This window comes from Equus asinus, chromosome 17, assembly GCF_041296235.1.
Source record: "Equus asinus isolate D_3611 breed Donkey chromosome 17, EquAss-T2T_v2, whole genome shotgun sequence".
Taxonomy (NCBI): domain Eukaryota; kingdom Metazoa; phylum Chordata; class Mammalia; order Perissodactyla; family Equidae; genus Equus; species Equus asinus.
The window spans coordinates 40,393,312-40,413,484 of record NC_091806.1 but is presented as its reverse complement, the minus strand read 5'-3'; the positions used below and the strand labels follow the sequence as shown (position 1 = coordinate 40,413,484).

Genomic DNA, 20,173 nt, shown 5'->3' with positions numbered 1-20,173 from the left:
GAGGAAGTGGGAGCCCATACCCTCAGGGGCTGGGCCTCCTCAGTCTCCTTTTTCCCTGGAAGTAACTAGCCATTAGCTTGATCCAATCGAAACTGGATCCATCTATTGACTTGGTCAGTGAGCCGGATTTAGAAGCTGGGGAAGGATCAAGTGTCAGCCTTGGGTAATTCTCCTTGGCTCATTCACCAAAACACTGAACTTGACACAACTTAACATTTCTATAGAATGTGTCTTAAAATATTTAATCCCATACACATGTGACAACTCATATGTTTCACTACATCAATATCTTCTCTATTTGTTAGTAATTTTCTCTCCACTGCATACCCATATTTTCTTGGCAAGTATAGGCAGCCACAATTGTGAACCTCTGGTCCTTAGTGGTATTGCAAGTGGTGTGGAGGATCTGATATAAAGCATTTCCACTGCCAGCACTGTGATTCTCTTCTGGGGCTGATTTATTCCCTCCTTTCACCCACCCCTGTGGACATTGTCAGTTTCCAGAGATGTTTGTGGTGTTCCCACAGGGTGGGTGGTTTGCTACTGGCATTTGTGCGTAGAGACCAAGGATGCTGCTAAGCAACATGTGATGCTCAGGAAATTGACTCACAAAAGAATTCTTTAGCCTTTAATGTCAGTAAAGCCGTGATTGGGAAATGATGCTATAGAGAAATATCCAAAAGCATCTGCTCTTGTGATGGAAGGTCAGTATTGTTAGGTTACCTCACAGTCAATGGACAGTGAGTGAAGCCCCTGTGCAGACAGACTCTGGCAAGACTGTGGGCATCAGTGTCCTCTTGTGTGTGGAGCTCAGCTTCATGACCATACCTCTGCCCAGATGCTCCCCATATTTTCTCTGTTCTGTCATCCTCATCCAATTTGTCCTTCAAGAACCAAGTCAATCATCACCACTTCACAAAGTCCTCCTCTCTGGGGAATGCAGGCTCATGAGGGCTTTGTTCACCCTTGAATTTCTATAGGCATCCAGTTTCGATAGGCATCTAATTTCTATGGTAGAATCTCATTCTCAGTCATATAGCTCATCTCTCTCTTCAGTTCTCACTCTCTCATTTTACATGATATAAATGTCTTGTCATTTAACAGTATTTTTAATTTTTAAGGAAATATAATAAATTGTGTTTCAGAGTGTTTGGCCACAGTTAGCAAGGAAAAATTTTGCTAATCTCTTTATTACCTCTATTGTTATTAGCTACAGATGGTTTTGCAACACAGGGACCTATGTGGAAGACGACAGCAGTATGTTTCTAGCAAGGAATGCTTGCTGCTCCTCTTCTCTGTGCCAGACACTGTACTAAGCAATAATGAGGAAACCAGATATTGTCCTGAAATTATGGGGCTGAGACACAGGGGGGCTTTCATCAATTAACTGACTATACGTTTGTAAGTCTGCAACTTTGTAATTGTGTCAAAAGATATGTGTTGTACCAGCAGAGCCTACAAAAAGGACATTGACCAAGTCATTGTGGTCAAGACCAATCCCTCAAGGATTAGAAGATAGACTTGGAATAGCAAGTCCGTTAGACAGGGAGGAGGGCAGACCTGAAAAGGCATGAACTATAAAGAATAAAAAAAGCCTGAGCAGTTGAGAAGAGCATTTGGAATAAAAAATATCTCCCTCCCCGATGGAATATACTGTGAATCTGAATCTCTGCCAGCACAAGCTCTACTCAGCAGATCATGGACACATTCTGACAGCTTAGTAGGCTGCCACAGAGGTTTAACAACTTAATTCACATCTATGGGTCTGTAGACTCACACCATGAGCCTGGTTTCCTCCTCCTTATATTTCAGAGAAAGGAGGTGTATCTAAGTGTCTTTATAGTTCTGGAAAGTGGTGATTATGTGGTTTTCATCAGTGCTCTAAACTAGGAAGTGGTGACAACCCACAATGTTTGACAAAGAGAACAGGATAATAGTAGTCAACATTTTTTGAGATGTTAGTATGTGCCAGCTGGTAAATTTACACACACACACACACATTTATTCATTCCACAAAACCTGTCATGGAGCACTTTTATTAGCCACCTTTTTCAGATGAGAAAACTTGGTTCTTTTATATAAACTGAGTAATACTCCTAAGGTGTGAGGCAGTGAACAATCTGAACCCAGGTTCCCATGGTCCTTACCACCATGCCTCCTACTCCTCCTGGTAGAGGCAGGCTGCCTAAATGGACCGTCGTTTGTTAATCATGTGGGTACTGCTGTGGCCCTCTGCTGGGACTTATCCAAACCCTGTAGTGTGCACACTGATAACACAGGTCATAAACATGCCCCTTGTTAATAAAGGTCTTTCTCAGTGGTTTCCAGTCCAGCTGCCCTGCAGAATCACCAGTGGAGTTTAACTGGCACAGGTGTCTGGGCATCATCTAAGACCTACTGAATCAAAATCTCCAGAGAAGGGACTCAGGGAGTCTGTATTTTTTAAAAGTTCCCAAGTGATTTGATTGTACAATGGAGACTGCAAACCTCGGGCCACGAGTGTGAGTGTTTGCAAAAATACTTTCATTTAAGCAGGCAATTTCTGATAAAAGAAAGTGCTTCCTATTCACACAGAACAGGATAGCACAAGAGTGGAATGGCAGGTGGTGCACATACTGCTTAGCTGGGGATTGTCTTTACCTCCCTTAAAAATGAAATTGACCCAGGTAACAAAACCAGGTTTGAATAGAAGACTTGAGTTCATGGAGGAAGGGAAAGTGTGCACCCACCCTGTTCACCTGTCTCTTTATTCCATCATCTTCCCTGCTTGGATCTCAAGGGCAGAAAAACTCTTAATATGTGTGATGCTCCTCTGGCTCCCAACACCCCAGGATTTCTTGGGAAAAAAAGAGCATTGAGTTCGTTTAATCATCATGTCAATATAACATGACAGGTGAGTGGCTAGTCCTCATGGTAACCTTGCTCTTCGTGGGCCAAAAATATGAACCTCTACATTGTTGTCATCTCCACCAGAAGAAAAGACTCTGGCCTGGGAATGAGCCAGGGAGAGAAGAGATGAAGGAGTCTTTCCACCAAGAAACTCTTCCAGGGTGGAATGTGTTCAATAGTGTTTTATGGGACCTCTGTGTGAAGATGAAGGTGATGGAAGGGGAACTGAGAGAGAGGATAATTCTTGTTCAGATTTGACCAGTGTGCACCTGAACCAGGCATGATTGGCCATCATCACCCAGAGGAGGGGTCAAAGCTGGGTCTTGCTACAACCTGTCTCTGTAACCCAATTGCAGCCCCCAAGCTTCCCAGTCCCCTGATCTGCCCTCCTGATATCAGAACACACCTGTGCCTCTGCACTGTCACAAAGAACAAACATACAAGGATCAAAGACTCTAAGGAAGCAGGACACATTTACAGAGGTGCCTGAATGTCTTCCTGTGGAACAGAGTAGAATCCCTTTGAGTTGCTCTCCTGGAATCTGTCCTACTTGGAAAGGAAGGAAGTGTGGGAGCTGTGAAACAGATGGATGGCAACAGCAATCAGTCAGGAAGGGAAGGCTGGAAGCCAGACCTTGTGACCTGCTACGTGGCATATGGGCAGGACCAGTGAGGTTCCCAAGGTACAAATAGCCCTGGACTCCCCAGGCCCCTAAGTACGGCTCCTAATTGCTCAACGTTTGCTAAAGCTGAAAGCTCAAAGCAAATAAACCACCATGAGGCTGTCCGTGTCTGTCCTGCTGGTCACTCTGGCCCTGTGCTGCTATGATGGTGAGTATCATTTCTAATCAGTCCAGCACCAGCCTTGGTAAGTAACCTTTGTCTGAACTAGGTGAAATTAATTGAGATGATCAGATCAAAATCCAAACGTTTCCTCTACTACTGAAGTAGCTCCCCAAAAGCCCAGGGCTCATTTTGTTAATTTCCAACACTCTGGAACTTAAAAAAATGATTGCAGGCAGATTTTAAGAGTTTTCCACTCCTTGTCAGTGATCTGTGTTTGAGAAGCAGCTGGCCTAATAAGATTTGGATGTGAATTGTGGCTCTGCCACTTACCAGCACTTGGACATTGAACAAAATGTTTAATCTCTCCAAGTCCCCTCGTGTCACTGGGTTTCACAGTTACCACCAAGAGTAGCTATGACAATGGAGTGGGATGACGTGTGTCAGGATTCCAGCTCTTGGTATCGAGCACACATCATGTAGTTATCAGATGTCCTCCTTCCAGAAATTTTCAGGTACCAGTTGAGTCCACAGCTTTTTAAATCATGGATTCAGATTCACAAAATGTTACAGATGGAAGAGTTTTTTGAGAGTTCTTAGTTCAAGAAGAGCCAATGTTCTCTGAATCTCTGGATAGTAAATCTTAAAATGGGCTTTGTGAATAAGCAGCAGTCAACATCTCTACAAAAGTTACTAGTTTTCTAGGATTGCCACCAGGAATTGGAAGAGAACTAGTACTGTCATTAGGGCTACAATTTCTATTTTTCTAGATCAATTCTAGCCATTCCTTCAACAATACCTTTGCATGTCTTCACACCCCCGATACTGACTCATTCTTGTGGAGTCTTTCTTTTTCATTTGACTTTCTAAACATCCACTTCTTTTCCTTTCTTCGCTCTGATTTACCCTCTCCAAATACTCTGCATAGTTTGATGTCTGACCAGGGCTCCTATCAGAGCCAGGTAGGGCATGTCCCAGGTGGCAGGCTGGTTGCAAAGACTTAGGGGAATGGAGAATCCAGATGAGGAAAAGTGGTTACTTCCAGTCTGAGCACAATTCCAGTGGGGTCAGGAATGAGCCTTCTCTCCAGCTCTCATCCTTTCTAGGAAATTCTGTACGTCACTGCAGAATAAAAGAGCCAATCATAACTTTGTGTAGAAGCTTCAAATGTGTTTAAATTGATTATATTCACTGTTTTTTAGCATTTGAGCTACGTCTGCATCCAAGAATCCTAGTCTCAATTTGATTTCAGTGCATCTTCCAACATACAAATAGTTTATTTAAACTTCTACAGTTTTACTTTCCCATCTGTGACCTCTGGTAAGATTCTGAATCTAGTATTTATTTGAAATTTTATTATCAAAACTCTCCTCTTTCCCAATTGTCACTCTATTAACAGATAAAACTTAGTATTTTTAAAATCTAGGGATAGTGAATTTCAGGAAACCAGAGTAGTTTAGGAAAGTAGGGCTGTGCCTGAAAAGAAAAAAAGAATTAGGCATCATGACACCTGGTGCCCAGTCCTAGCACTGCTGCATGCAGTGTGACCTTGAGGGCCCCACATTATCATCAGCACAATGAGATGGGAATATGAAATCCCTGGGTTTCCTATCTAGTTCTAAGAAAGGAGCCATAGGAAAGAACCTCTTCCTCACATGAACTGTATTTCTTTTTCTTCTTCTCCAGTCAAGGCAACTGTCTGCCCATCCCTTGCTGTTGATCATACAGCAATGTATTTCACTCCTGACGAGTTCTATAAGATAACCCTTTCGAAATATAAAGCACCTGCAGAAGCTGTTTGGGCCATGATGCAAGTGAAGCAATGTACAGATGAGATCTCCATTGTGGACAGATTTCGAATCGCAAATGCATTGGTAACTCTTTCTTCTTTGTGCATAGAAACTTCCACTCAGGTGAACAGCCAGGAAGGAGGTCAGGGTGCTGCTCCTTGGGGTCATAGATTGTAGAGGCACCTGCCTCTCATTTCACATCTGATAGGGTGACCAAGTGGCCACAGGGTAGATGATAACATTACACCTGCTGAGCTATGCCAAGGCTGCAGCAGGGTCTGGACGCGTTCCTCCTTCTCAGGTCACCTCTCTAGGCACCAGGTTCCCTGTATTGTCCTGAGAAGGAGGATACCAAGAGCCCTACGCAGTGATGTTGAAGGGCCAAAGCACTGCTGTCTTCATGCCTGGGAGCTTTCCTGAGGGCAATTTCCCCTCAGCCAATGGACACAGTCCCTGTGGAATCTCATGGGAAGCGTTGAGTGTTGAATGAGGGAGAAAAATATTCCAAGGCCCTCTGTCAGTTTGGAGGGGGTGCTAGTTCGGCCCTTGAAACTTTCTACAGAGCCAGGGCCCACTCCTTGAACCCCCTCCACTTTTCTGCTCCTCACTCATTAATCCTCCTTATAATGGCCAATGGGCAGAGACCCCACTTGTTATCTTTCCCGTAGCAATTTGTGAAGGTGAAGCACTTAAATTATGTCTTTATCAAGAAGGCAGATATTTAAAGGCATCTCTCAACCCATCTATGCTGGATTTATGTCATGAGGTTCAGTTGCAAATGCTCATAGAAGCTGGATTCTCAATGCTGAGAAGTCCATGTGCCATCAGGTTGAATTTCTACACCCCGAGAATGGGAATCTCCTGAAAGTAGTACTTCCTACGTCCTCTCCCATCCCAGTCTCCTTCTCTCAACCCTGTGTCCCTTTTGGAGTGAAATATTAGAGTTCTCTGTCCCAGGACATCAGAGAAAAGAAATACTGGGTTGCTCTGTCCAACTCTTCACCCCGTCCTTCCAAAGAAGGGTCCTAAGCTTGGGTGACCTCAGGGCTTATCTGTTGGACTAGGGAAATGTATCTTTTCTGACTTGCGTGGCCAGTGGTAACTGTACGAGGTCTATTTAGTTTACCAGCATACTGGGACTATGCCTCGTATCTTCCATTTGCCTTCTGTTGGCTGAAATTTCATTGGCATCTTGGTGTGAAGAACAGAGTGTGTTAATATGTCATCTCCAGGAGCAGCATGAATAGATATCTCATTTCTTTCTTCTTTTTCTGTTTCAGAGTAATGTACTGCTAAAGTGTACTTCCCAGGATTTATGAAAACTTCTGCCATAGTACCTCTGTCTTTCAACCGTCACCTGCTCTTTCCTGGAAAATGTAAAGGTTTCAACATCTTTCTTCAATAAATTACTTTCCCTGCACTTCTCTACTTGTCTTGTCATTATTTAATAGTCTCTGACCTCAAGTTGGGGTGGTTATCAACATGAAGTGGCCATTGGGTGTTGTCACTAGTACATTTCAGAGACTCAACGTCCAGTTAACCATGGCAGCCTGAGGTACTGGGATCAGAAGAGGAAAGCTTTGTCACAAATCATCCTGCACTACTTTACAGATTTCCCATTTACGTTGCCATGGGTAAAAAGGATGGTGAGGGTAAAAAGTAACTAAAACATTCCTGCTACTGGTCTTTACTGAGTGATGCTTGTAGCCTGTTTGGCCAGACAGGTCTTTCCCAATCAGAAGCATCACTAATATTTTGTCCTCATCATAACCACAATCAATCTACTTGGTTTTCACCCCTTCACTGTGGTTTTAATCCTATGAACTGTCCAGTATAATTTGTTTTCATCCACCTCTCAATTTTAGTGAATCTCTAGAGTTTAACCTTTGGTTAACTGTTTTTTACTCTGCATACTCACAAGGCTCATCGATGACTACACCACTTACCAACACCTAAGGCTAACTCTTACTCCCTCAAATTCTCCGAAGAGCTCCAGAAACAAGCATCCAGATGTCATATAGACAACTCCATTCAAGCACTCCAGAATTATTTCTGAAGAAACGTATAAAATTGAACACACTTCCTGCCCACAACATAGTCCTCTTGAATGTGCCTCCCCTCCCCATCCAGGCTAATGGACCCACCTCCCAATGAGGCAACTGACTCAGAAAATTTGGATACATCATAGGATCTGGGTTAGTTTCCAGTGGTTGTTGTAATCTACTCCCACTTGGTGGCTTAAATCAGTGTGTTTTCTCAAAGTTTGGAGGACAGAAGTCTAAAATCTGTGCCACTCTGCTAAAATCATTGTGTCAGGAGGGCCATGCTCCCTGTGGAAAGTCGAGGTGAAAACCTCCTAGGTGCTTCCAGTTTTGATGGCTGATAGTGTATCTCATCTTGTGTCCACATCACTCCAATCTCTGCCCCATGAGGTCACATTGCCTTCTCCTTTTCTGAGTGTGCAAAGTCTTCTTCTGCCTCGTTCATGTAAAATATACAGGATTACATTTAGAGGACACCAGAAATTTCAAGTTAGTCTTCCCATCTCACAATCTGTAACTTTATCACTTCTGCAAAGTCCTTTCTTGCCAAAGAAGAATAACATTATGAGTTCCAGGGATTAGGATGTGAATATTTGGCAGGGTTTTATGAGCTTACTATAGTTCATCTCTCTCCTGACATCTAAGAGCCCACTAAATTCTGCCTCCTCCACCGGTACAGCATGTCACTTCTGAACGTCCCCTCTTTTCCATCCCCAATCCATCATCACAGTCCAGTCCTCATCCTTCCTGGCCTTATCAAGAGTCTCGTAAATAGTGTCCTGGGCTCTGAGATACCTTCCTGTAATACATCATCCTCATTGAGACCAAAAAAATCCTCCTCAAATTGAAATGTGATCCTTGTCTCATTTCAATAACCATGAAATACTAGTGGACAGGTGTTTGCAAATGCTTGAAGTAAGAGAACATTATTAATTTCTCAAATTATTCATAGCAGGTATTTTTACACAATCTCTTGATTGAGAAATGAAGGATAACAGTTATCTACTGTTATCAATGATCAGCAACGCTTTTACAATAAATGTGTATTTTTAATCACATCAAGAAGTGCATACAGTGAAATTAGTCCTTATTCTGTGAAACACCTTATGTATTTGGTCTACGTACTACGTTTGGTGGATGAGAAGATTCATGGAGCTTGTGCAACACCCCAAGACACCCAGATTGGATTCACCACTGAGGGTCAAGTCCAACTGTTGGTATTTCACGAAAGGACTTCCAAGGCCTCATTACTGGGCACCCCTCTGACCTCATCTACCTGTTCATAAAGGATCCTATGCTCAGTCTTCGAGGTCTGTTTGCCATTCACCTATGCATCATGATGAGTCACACCCTTGCACCAGGGCTGTGGTGTCCCCTTTTGCCTCTATCTGCTCCTGCACGGGACAGCTGACATACTATGTGTAGTGGTCATTTTTTATCTTCTCCTCTGTGAAGCCCTTTTTGACTCTCACATTCTAAAACAAACCTTTTTTCTTGGCTCCTTTGTCAAAGATTAACTGTCCATAGATGTGTGGTTTTATTTTGACAAAGGAGCTAAGAAAATACAGTAGAGCAAGGAAAGTCTCTTCAACAAATGGTGTTAGGAAAACTGGACAGCCACGTGCAAAGGAATGAAAGCAGACCAGTATATTGCACCATACACAAAAATTAACTCAAAATGGATTAAAGATTTGAATGTAAGAACCGAGAAACCATAAAACTCCTGGAAGAAAATAAAGGCAGTATACCCTTTGACATTGGTCTTAGCAACATCTTTTCAAATACCATGTCTACTCGGGCAAGAGGAACAAAAGAAAAAGTTAACACCTGGGATTACATGAGACTAAAAAGCTTCTGCAAAGGAAAGGAAACCATGAACAAAATGAAAAGACGACCCACTAACTGAGTGAAAACTTTTGCAAATCATTTATCTGACAAGTTGTTGATTTCCAAAATATATAAAGAGCTCATAAAACTCAACAACAAAAAAACAAACAACCAGATCAAAAAATGAGCAGAGGGTACGAACAGATATTTTTCCAAAGGAGATATACAGACAGGCAACAGACACATGAAATGATGTTCAACATCACTAATTATTAGTGATGTTCAACTCTGGCTCTGTGCTAGAATTAACTGGGAAGATTTCAAAAGCAAGTGATGCCCAGACCCCAGTCCAGGAGAAATACATTGGTGTCTCTGAAGATAGAACCAATATAGATCCCATTTTATCACCTCCATCTCCTACAAGGGGAGTGACCTGGTGAATAGGGAGGAGGACTAGACACTCCACGAGAGTCAGAGAACTCCTAGCATAACCACGGAGGTCCCCTTGACACCAGAAAGGACTGGAAGACACAGGAGTGATACTAAAAATTCAGAGGCTCCAATCAATAATTGTATATGAGTATAATCCTTTGTGCAGTCAACTATCATTTAAGCATGAAGACAAATAAAAATATTTCAGATGAGCAAATCTTCAAAAGTTCTATCTTCAATGAGTTTTTTCTCCAAAGGAATCAGAGGATATGATCTACCAGAAAGAAGGAGTAGATGAAGAAAGATAAGGCATGGTATCCAGTAAACACAGGATATAACATAGGTTTGTATACAGTAATCAGGAAAGAACTGTAAAAAACAATATTTAAAACACGTCAATACCAGGCGACATAGTGAAGAAGTTGTAACAAGTATGTTACAAGGTAGTGTGGATAGGAATAGACAGGGGTCTAGTGCTTCTCATAGGAGCTATTTTTCAATATTTTCCACTTCAACAATGCTCCTATATCATTATTTTATTTTATTACTATATTACTATTTCTTTAAAGATTTTAAAAATTTTTTTCCTTTTTATCCCCAAAACCCCCAGTACATAGTCGTATATTCTTCGTTGTGGGTCCCTCTAGTTGTGGCATGTGGGATGCTGCCTCAGCGTGGTTTGATGAGCAGTGCCATGTCTGCGCCCAGGATTCGAACCAACGAAACACTCAGCCTCCTGCAATGGAGCGCGTGAACTTAACCACTTGGCCACGGGGCCAGCCCCTATATTACTATTTTAAAATGAAAATTTTGGAAAATATACATAGTCATAAGACAGAAATGAAAAGGAAGGACAGGATAGTAAAAAAGGGGGGAAATGAGGGGCTGGCCCCGTGGCCTAGTGGTTAAGTTCGCGCACTCTGCAGCAGGCGGCCCAGTGTTTCGTTAGTTCGAATCCTGGGCGCGGACATGGCACTGCTCATCAGACCACGCTGAGGCAGCATCCCACATGCCACAACTAGAAGAATCCACAACGAAGAATACACAACTATGTACCGGGGGGCTTTGGGGAGAAAAAGGAAAAAATAAAATCTTTAAAAAAAAAAAAAAAAGGGGGGAAATGAGCAGGAGGAAAACTTTACAAAAAATATGTTATTTGCTGCAAATGGTCTGAGGTCAACTTGGAATCTACACAGCACCAAACTTAGGAGAAACTTGATATATTTTGGTGAAAGAATTAATGAATTTCTATAAGGAATTAATTAATTATCATGTTAAGTGACATGACATGAGACAGAGAATTGATGAAAGAGATGAGGTATATCACTGAGAATGAGATTCCCCCATAGATATTAAAGGCCCACAGAAATTCAGGGATGAACAAAACTCTTAAGATCTGTGAATTCTCCAAGAAGGAAGATTTTGTGAGGAAGTGATGACTGATGGATCTTGAAGGACAAATTGGATGAGCATGACAGAACAGAAAATATGGGGAGCATCTGGGGAGAGACTTGGTCATGAAGATGAGATCTACACACTAGAGGATACAGGTGCCCACATCCTGCCAGTATCTGTCTGTACTGCAGCTCTAGTCACTGTCCACTGTGTGAGGCTGTCGTGCACTACTATCCTTTCACCAGAAGGGCAAATGCTGTTAGATATTTCTCTATGACATGGTGTACCAACCATGGCTTTACAGACATTAGATGCTAAAGAATACTTTTGTGAGTGAATGTTCTGAGCATCACAGGTTGTTCGGCAGCATCCCTGGTCTCTACCCACTTGATGTCCATAGGACACCACCCACCATGTGGAGACACCGCAAACGTCTCTAGACATTGATAATGTCCACAGATGTTGGTGGGATGAGGGAGTTCATCAGGCCCAGCAGAGATTCACTGCTCTTGCAGTGGAAATACTTTATGTCAGGTTCCACACACTTCCCTTTTAATGCCACTAATGACCAGGGGTTCACAATTGTGGACGCCAAGAGTTAGCAAGAAAATGTGGGCATGCAGCGGAGGGAAAATTACTAACAAAGGGAGAAGATAATGGTGTCATTATTTAATGAACCATACAAACTGTCATATGTGTATGGGATTAAATATTTAACCACACATATTGTAGAAATGTCAAGTTGCATAACGTTCAACGTTTTGGTGAATGAGCCAAGGAAAATTACCCAGGGCTGACACCTGATCCAGGCTCTGCTTCCAATTCCAGTTCACCGACTGAAGTCATTAGGTGGATCTGGGTCACATTGGATGAAGGTATTGGTCACTCCTGGGGATTAGGGAGACTGAAGCGGCCCTACCCTGAAGGCATTGGCTCCAAAATCCTCCTCTCCTCACCTGACCCCTCTCCATTGTGAGTCCAAAGTCCTCATCCAGAAATAAAAAGAAGGTGGTGTTAGAACCATGATGACACGCTGATGTCTGGTTTTAGTGATGGGTTTGATCCTTGCCTTTATTAATGATTCAAATTGAAATGAGCTTCTCTTTCTAAATAGATAGAATAACAAAACATGTCATATAATCAGTGAAATCTTTGTAAAAATTAAAAATCTGTGCTGAAATGCAGGTACACAAAAATTAATTAAGGACCTACTGTGTCCATGTCATCACACAAAGACCAGAGGTGCATAGGCTTTGCCCTCAAGGAACATAAACAGGGAGGAGGGTGCCATGGGATAAGGTCCTGGGATGTCAGGAGAGATCTTCACATGGAAAGCCATGGGGACATGGGAAGGAAGAGATCTTTGGAGATTCAGTGGCCAGGAAAGGGGCTAAGAAATGGGCTGTCTTTGATGTGGCATTGGGAATGAATGAGGAGTTTCAATTCAGTGGTACTGAGGCCAGGACATTGGGAAAGGGGAAGAAAGACCTCAAGCAGGAACTGGGGCTTGCACAGAAATCTATCTGGGGTCCACACCCTCAGCTGTGTGAGTCAAGGTCACAAAGATCCATCTGAGCTTTAAAGTGAAGATTCATAAGGCTCAAATTCAGGAGATCAACAGTGTCTGGAACTGTTTGTCAGGCCAAAACACCTGGATCCTCATCCAGACTCTGCCTCCCACTAGCTTTCTTGTCTTGACCTGCCGTGTCTCACTGTGTGCAGCTGGGGAGAAATGGTATGCCTACCTCATGGGGAGGGAGATCACACATCTTGGTTTGCTCAGGAGAAACTTGGTTTATGTTGTTGTTCCAGCATTCTGTTCATTTAATGACCTCTTTCACCCTCCAGATTACCTTAGTTTGACCAACAAGTTTAATAATCACCCTACCAACAGGGTTGTATTTGTGAAGATTAAAAGTGGTATTCACCAGTGTCCTGCATCAAGTATGTTTTATATAATTGTTTGCCATTCATCTTTTATTCAATTTTGAAAACAAATAAGAGACCCATTGGTGCTGGATATTGAGCAGACAACTAAGTCAAAAGAAGGTACAATATGTTTGCGAAGAAGTGATATGTAAACTATATCTCCATAAAACTATTTAAAGACAGATTTAGAGAGGATTCTGGGAAGATGGTGGCATAAGAGGACCCAATTCCCCTCCTTCTATGAAATATACAACTACCTGTGGAATGAGTTCCTCAGACAGATCTTGAAACTGGACACAAATATCCCACACAACAAAGGACAGCACTGACAGGGGTGGAAGAGGCAGAAATACACCTCTGCTGAGGAAAAGAATGCATCCTCACAGTGGTGCTTCACAGCCAGAGAAATCTTAAAGGTACAATGCTTTCCTGGAGGAGCAGGGATGTCTGAGCAGGGGATGTTTCCCACACTAGATATCCTAGCATTTAAATTTAGTACAACTGAGATGAGAACTCATAATTCCTACCTTGCTGATTTTGAGCCAACAGGGAATAGCCCCAGAAAAACTATCCAAAGTCAGAGAAAGAAAAACCTGCTCTTAAAGGGTCTATGCACAGATTCACCTGTTCTGGAAACCAACATAAAACCACCAGAAAGAAATGTGCATAGTCCATTGGTAAAAGAGACTCAATTATTAATCTCAGAAAGTCAAGAGTCAGCAGCACCTATGCCCCATACCCCACGACAACCCTCATTGTGACCTAGTTCAGTCATGCTGACATTTGCCCTGTCAGATGTTATTGGATTCCTTCCTCTAGCCTGTTAGCACAGTTTTGCCAGCTCACTAGAGCAACAATTTAATTGAGTACCAATTTAACTGAGCTTGCCCCGGGGACGGCCTCACTCACCACCAAACCCATGGGAACTGTGGGGCCCTGTAGGCATGATGTGTGGGACCTCTACAGCAGAGGTGAGAGTGTCTGTGATTGAAGGTCAGGCTTGCATTGGGGGTGTGTGTAGGTTTGTGAGGGCTGGGGTATGTCAGCTGCAGCAGACTTGTGCTGCTGGCCATCTCAAACAGCCACACAGGGGATGTTCCCTGTCCTCCATCACCTGAAATGATTGTGGGCTGCCATGCCTGGGCCCAGCCCCACACATCTGTGCTCCTGAGAAAGCTGACAACAGTACTGTGCTGCAAGTGGCTACAAAGGAGGCCTGCAGCCATTGTGAGATCCTGAGCATAGCAACAAGACACACTGGAGCCTGACTCACTTAACAGGAAAGCAGCAGTAGTAGTGTGCTGTTTGATCTTGCAGCCATCTGTGCCAGGGCTTGCCCCATGAGATAAAGGGACTAAAATGACTGTAGCAGCCCCACACAGATGAGCTTTACAACAAGCAGCCCAGACTAACCAACTCATGCACCTGCCACAAGAGTACCCCACCACAACAGAAGGGCACCCATGGTCCATACAGGAGGCGCTCCTGGTGAATTTGGAACAGGTAACAAGAGGGAATCAAATTGCTGGGTCCTAAGGCATCTCTGAAATAAGGCTACATTTCCGAGATTGTGAAACATTGCTGATTTACCTAGTACATAGATATAGGCACAGAGAATTAGGCAAAATCACAGACAAAGGAATATGTTTCAAATCCTCAGAAACAGAACTAAATGAAACAAAGATAAACTACCTGATAAAGAGTACAAACTAATTGTCTTAAGGATGCTCACTGATCTTCGGAGAAGAATCGTTGAACACAGTGTTGAACTTCAACAAAGAACTGAAAAATAAACAATCAATCAGAACTGTAGAATACAATAATGTAAATGAAAAATTAACTAAAGGGAATCAACAGCAGAGTTGATGACATAGAAGAACAGATCAGTACTCTGGATGAAAGAGTGGAGGATATCACCCAAGCTAAACAACAACAACAAAAAGAGTCAAAAAGAAGAAGGAAAGTCTAAAGGACCTTTGCAACAATATCAAGCTTACTGACATCTGTATTATAGGTGTGCCAGAGGGAGAAGAGAGAGACAGAGAGGCAGAGAACCTATTTAAAGAAATAATAGCTGAAAACTTCCCTAACCTGAGGAGGGAAACAGACATCCATGTATGGGAACCACAGAGAGCACCAAACAAGATGAAGCCAAAGAGGCTGAATCAAGACACACTGTAATTAAAATGTCAGCAATTAAAGAAAAAGAGAGGATCCTAAAATCTACAAGAGAAAGGCAACAAGTTACATACAAAGGAAATCCCATAAGCCTGTCAGCTTACTTCTCATCAGAAACCTTACAGGCTAGAAGGGAGTGGCAGGTACTTTCAAAGTACTGAAAGCAAAAAAGCCCAGAGGGAAAAATACTCTGCCTGGCAAGGTTATTATTCAGAATGGAAGGAGAGATAAAGGGTTTTCCAGAGAAACAAAAACTAAAGGAGTTTATCACCTATAAACCTGGTTTACAAGAAGTGTCAAAGGGACTTATTTAAGTGGAAAGGAAAAGACCACTGTTTGGCCACATGCCCAGCTGTGAGTAGTGTGTTATATGTTGTGGAGAGACCAAAGATATTACTTGGAGATTGCAGACGAGACTTATAGTTTTGTTGGATCTTACTTACAGGGAATGCTCAGTAGTGGCTGACTGAACAGAGCTGAGCACCTGCATTCGCTACTGTGAATAGAGAGGGGATGCTTATACAGGTGGGGAAACAAAAGGCTACATGCTTAACAAGAGGGACTGTCCCTGAATGTCCAGCATCCAAGGATCAGCAACTAATCTGGAAGGGCTCTGTGTGCCCATAAGACATGGTGTTCTTTGAGAGAAACAGTTATAGTAGCAGATGGTTGGTGTTCTGCCAAGAAGGGGGCCAGATGAACACATAGTTGTTATGTGGCATGTAGGGTAGTGCTGGGGAAGCATGACCCTACAGCCTCAAACATGAATAAGAAAATTATCAAAGAGAAAAAAAACCCACTGGTAAAGCCAAATATACAGTAGAGATAGCAAGGTAAAAGAACAACCACCTAGGAAGCTAATATGAGCATCAGAAGAGAAAACTACTAAAAGTAACTATTTCCAAGATAAGAGTTTAAGGGGTACACACACACACACACACACACACAAGAAGTAAAGCATAATTATCAAAATCATAATATGGAGGGGGAGGAATGTAAAAGTGTAGGCCTTATAGTAAAAGGTCAAACTTAAGAGGTCATCAACTTAATATAGGTTGCTACATACAAAGGTTATTATTTATAAACCTCATGATAGTCACAAACCAGAAACCTATAATAAATAAACAAAAAATTAAGAGAAAGGAACCTGAACATAATACTAAAGAAAACCATCAAATCACAAGGTAAGAGATAAAGACAAGAAGAAAGGAACAGAGAAGAACTCTAAAACATCCAGAAAAAAGCAACAAAATTTCACTAAATACATACTTATCAGTAGCTATTTTAAATGTCAATCACTAAATGCTCCAATCAAATGACATAAGGTGGCTGAATGGATAAAACAAGACCCATATGTATTCTGCATATAAGAGAAACACTTCAGACCTAAAGACGCTCATAAACTGAAAGTGAAAAGTTGGAAAAAGATACTTCATGTAACTGGAAAGGCAAAAAAAAAAAAAAAAGAAAAAAAAGCTGGGAGGCAATAGTTATATCACACAAATTGGACTTTAAAACAAAAACTGAAACAAGAAACAAAGAAGGGCACTACATAGTGATAAAGGGAACAATCCAACAGGAAGACATGATACTTGTAAATATCTATGCACTCAACATAGGAACACCTAAATATATAAAGCAATTGTCAACAGACATAACAGGAGAAATTGACAGTGACAGAATAATAGTAGGGGACTTTAACATTCTACTTATGTCAATGAATAGAGCAAACAGAAGATCAGTAAGGAAACATTGTCCTTAAGTGACACATTAGACCAGAAGGACTTAGTAGATATATAGAGAACATTCCATCCAAAACTGCAGAATACACATGTTCTTTTTGAATCCCCATGAAACAGGATAGATCACCTATTAGGCCACAAGACAAGTCTCAATAAATTTAAGAAGATGTACATAATGTCAAGCATCTTTTCTGACCACAACGGTAAGAAGCCAGACATCAACTACAAGCAAAAAACTGGAAAAGACACAGATACATGGAGATTAAACAAAATGCTACTGAACAGCTAAGGGTCAATGAAGAAATCAAGGGGGAAATCAAAAAATACCTGAAGACAAATGAAAATGAAAATAAACCATGCCAAAATTTATGGGATACTGCAAAAATGATACTAGGAGGGAAGTTTAATGCAACACAGGCCTACCTCAAAAAAGAAGAAAAACCTGAAATAAACAATCTAACAGTGTACCTAAAGGAAATGGAAAAAGAAGAACATACAAAGCCCCAAATCAGCAGAAGGCTGGAAATATTAAAAATCAGAGCAGAAATAAATGGAATAGAGACTAAATGAACAATATAAAAAAAGATCAATGAAACTAGGTGCTGGTTCTTTGAAAAGACAAACAAATATGACAATCCTTTAGCTAGACTCACCAGGAAAAAAGAGGGAAGTCTCAAATTAGTAAAAGCAGAAATGCAAGAGGAGAAATTAGAATGAACACTACAGAAATATAAAGGATTATAAGAGAGTAATATGAAGAGCTACACACCAACAAACTGGATAACATAGAAGAAGTGGATAAATTCTTGGAATCATAAAACCTCCCAAAACTGAATCAAGAAGAAGGAGAGAATCTGAACGGACCTATCAGAAGCAAAGATATTGAAATAGAAATCAAAAACCTCCCAAAGCAAAAAGGCCAGGACCAGAGGGCTTCTCTGGCAAGGTCTACCAGACATTGAAAAGAGACTTAATACTTATCCTTCTGAAACTCCTCCTAAAAATGGAAAAGAAGGCTAGTTTCCTAACTCATTCTATGATGCTAACAACCCCTGATACAAAACCAGACAAATACAATACAGAAAAAGAACATTACAGTCCAATATAGCTGATGAACACAGATGCAAAGACCCTCAACAAAATATTAGCTAATCAAATACAACAACACATTAAAGGGATCATACACCATGATCCTGTGGGATTTATTCAGGGGATGCAGGGATGGTTTGATATCCAGAAATCAATCAATGTGATACACCATGTTAAAAAAATGAAGAATAGAATTCACATGATCATCTCAATAGATGCAGAGAATGTATCTAGGGGATTCAACATCCACTTATGGTACAAACTTTGAATAAAATGGGAATAGAAAGAAAGTACCTCAACATAATAAAGGCCATATATGACAAACTCACAGCCAACATCATACTCAATATAGAAAAACTGAAACCCATTCCTCTGAGAACTGGAATAAGACTAGGATGCCCACTCTTATTCAAAATATTATCGGATGATTTAGCCAGAGCAATTAGGCAAGAAAAAGAAATAAAAGGTATCCAAATTGGAAAGGAAGAACTGGAAATCCAACTATTTGTGGATGGCATGATTCTATATCTGGAAAACCCTAAAAAATTCACCAAAAAACCAGTAGAAATAATCAACAATACAGTAAATTTCAGGGTGAAAAATCAACATACCAAAATCTGTTGCATTTCTGTACATTAATAACGAACTAGTAGAAAGAGAAGTCAAGAATAGAATCCCATTTTCAATTGCAACAAAAAGAATAAAGTATCTAGGAACAAGCTTAACCAGGGTGGTGAAAGACCTAGACACTGAAAGTATAAGATATTATTGAGAGAAATTGAAGAAGACATAAAGAAATTGAAAGATATCTCATGCTCATGGATGGAACAATAAACATAGTTAAAATGTCCATATTCCCTAAGCAATCTATAGATTCAATACAATCTCAGTCAGATTCCCAATCACGTTCTTCATGGAAGTAGAGAAGAGAATCTTAAAATTTCTATGAAACAACAAAAGACCCCAAACAGACAAAATAATCCTGATAAAAAAGCTGGAGGTAACACAATCGCTGAATTCAAAATATACTATGAGCTGTAGTAATCAAAATATTATGATACTGGCACAAAAACAGACACACAGATCAATGGAACAAAATTGAGACCCTCCCCCAAATCAAACCACATGTCTATGGACAGCTAAACTTCAACAAAGGAGCCAAGAACATACAATGGAGAAAGAAAAGTCTGTTCAATAGATGGTGTTGGGAAACCTGGACATCCACATGCAAAAGAATGAAAGTATACCATCATCTTACAGCATACACAAAAATTCACTCAAAATAGATTAAATACTTGAATGTAAGACCTGAAACCACAAAACTTCTAGAAAAAAACATAGGCAGTATGCTCTTCGACATAGTCTTAGCAGCATATTTTCAAGGACTGTGACTGACTCAGCAAGGGAAACAATAGAAAAAATTAAAAAATGGGTCTAAACCAAGCCAAAAATATTCTGCACAACAAAAGAAACCCTCAAAAAAAACCCCCACAAAAAGTCAACCTAACAATTGGGAGAACATATTTGCAAGTCATATATCTGATAAGGGGTTAATATCCAAAATATATAAAGAACTCATACATATGAACAAGAAAAAAAGTAAGAACTCAATTAAAAAGTGGGCAAAAGACTGGTGGTGTAGTAGTTAAGTTCATACTCCTTGCTTCAGCAGCCTGGGGTTCCTGGATCGGATTCTGAGCACTGACGTACACACCATTCATCAAGCCATGCTGTGGTGGCATCCCACATACAAAGTAGAGGATGATTGGCATAGATGTTAGCTCTGCGACAATCTTCCTCAAGCAAAAAAAGGAAGAATGGCAATGTATGTTAGCTAAGGGAAAATCTTCCTCACCAAAACAAAAATGTGTAAAAGTTCTGAAGAGACATTTTTCCAAAGAAGATATACTGGATGGCCAACACGCATATGAAAAGATGTTCAACATGAGTAATTATTAGGGAAATGCAAATCAAAACTACAATGAGGTATCACCTCATGCCTGTCAGATTGGCTACAATTAACAAGACAAGTAATAACAAGTGTTAGAGGCTAAGTGGAGAAAACGGAACCCTCATAC

General features: G+C 41.1%; 1 protein-coding gene across 1 annotated transcript; it reads left to right on the top strand.

Annotated features, from left to right (window-relative positions):
• The first annotated feature begins 1,210 nt into the window (after positions 1-1,210).
• SCGB1D4 (secretoglobin family 1D member 4) lies at positions 1,211-6,885 on the top strand. The gene is made up of 3 exons (XM_014844908.3): positions 1,211-3,719; positions 5,358-5,545; positions 6,742-6,885. Exons 1-3 carry the CDS (start codon positions 3,665-3,667, stop codon positions 6,778-6,780), a joined length of 282 nt encoding a protein of 93 aa, XP_014700394.1. The 5' UTR covers positions 1,211-3,664; the 3' UTR covers positions 6,781-6,885.
• Positions 6,886-20,173: the final 13,288 nt, after the last annotated feature.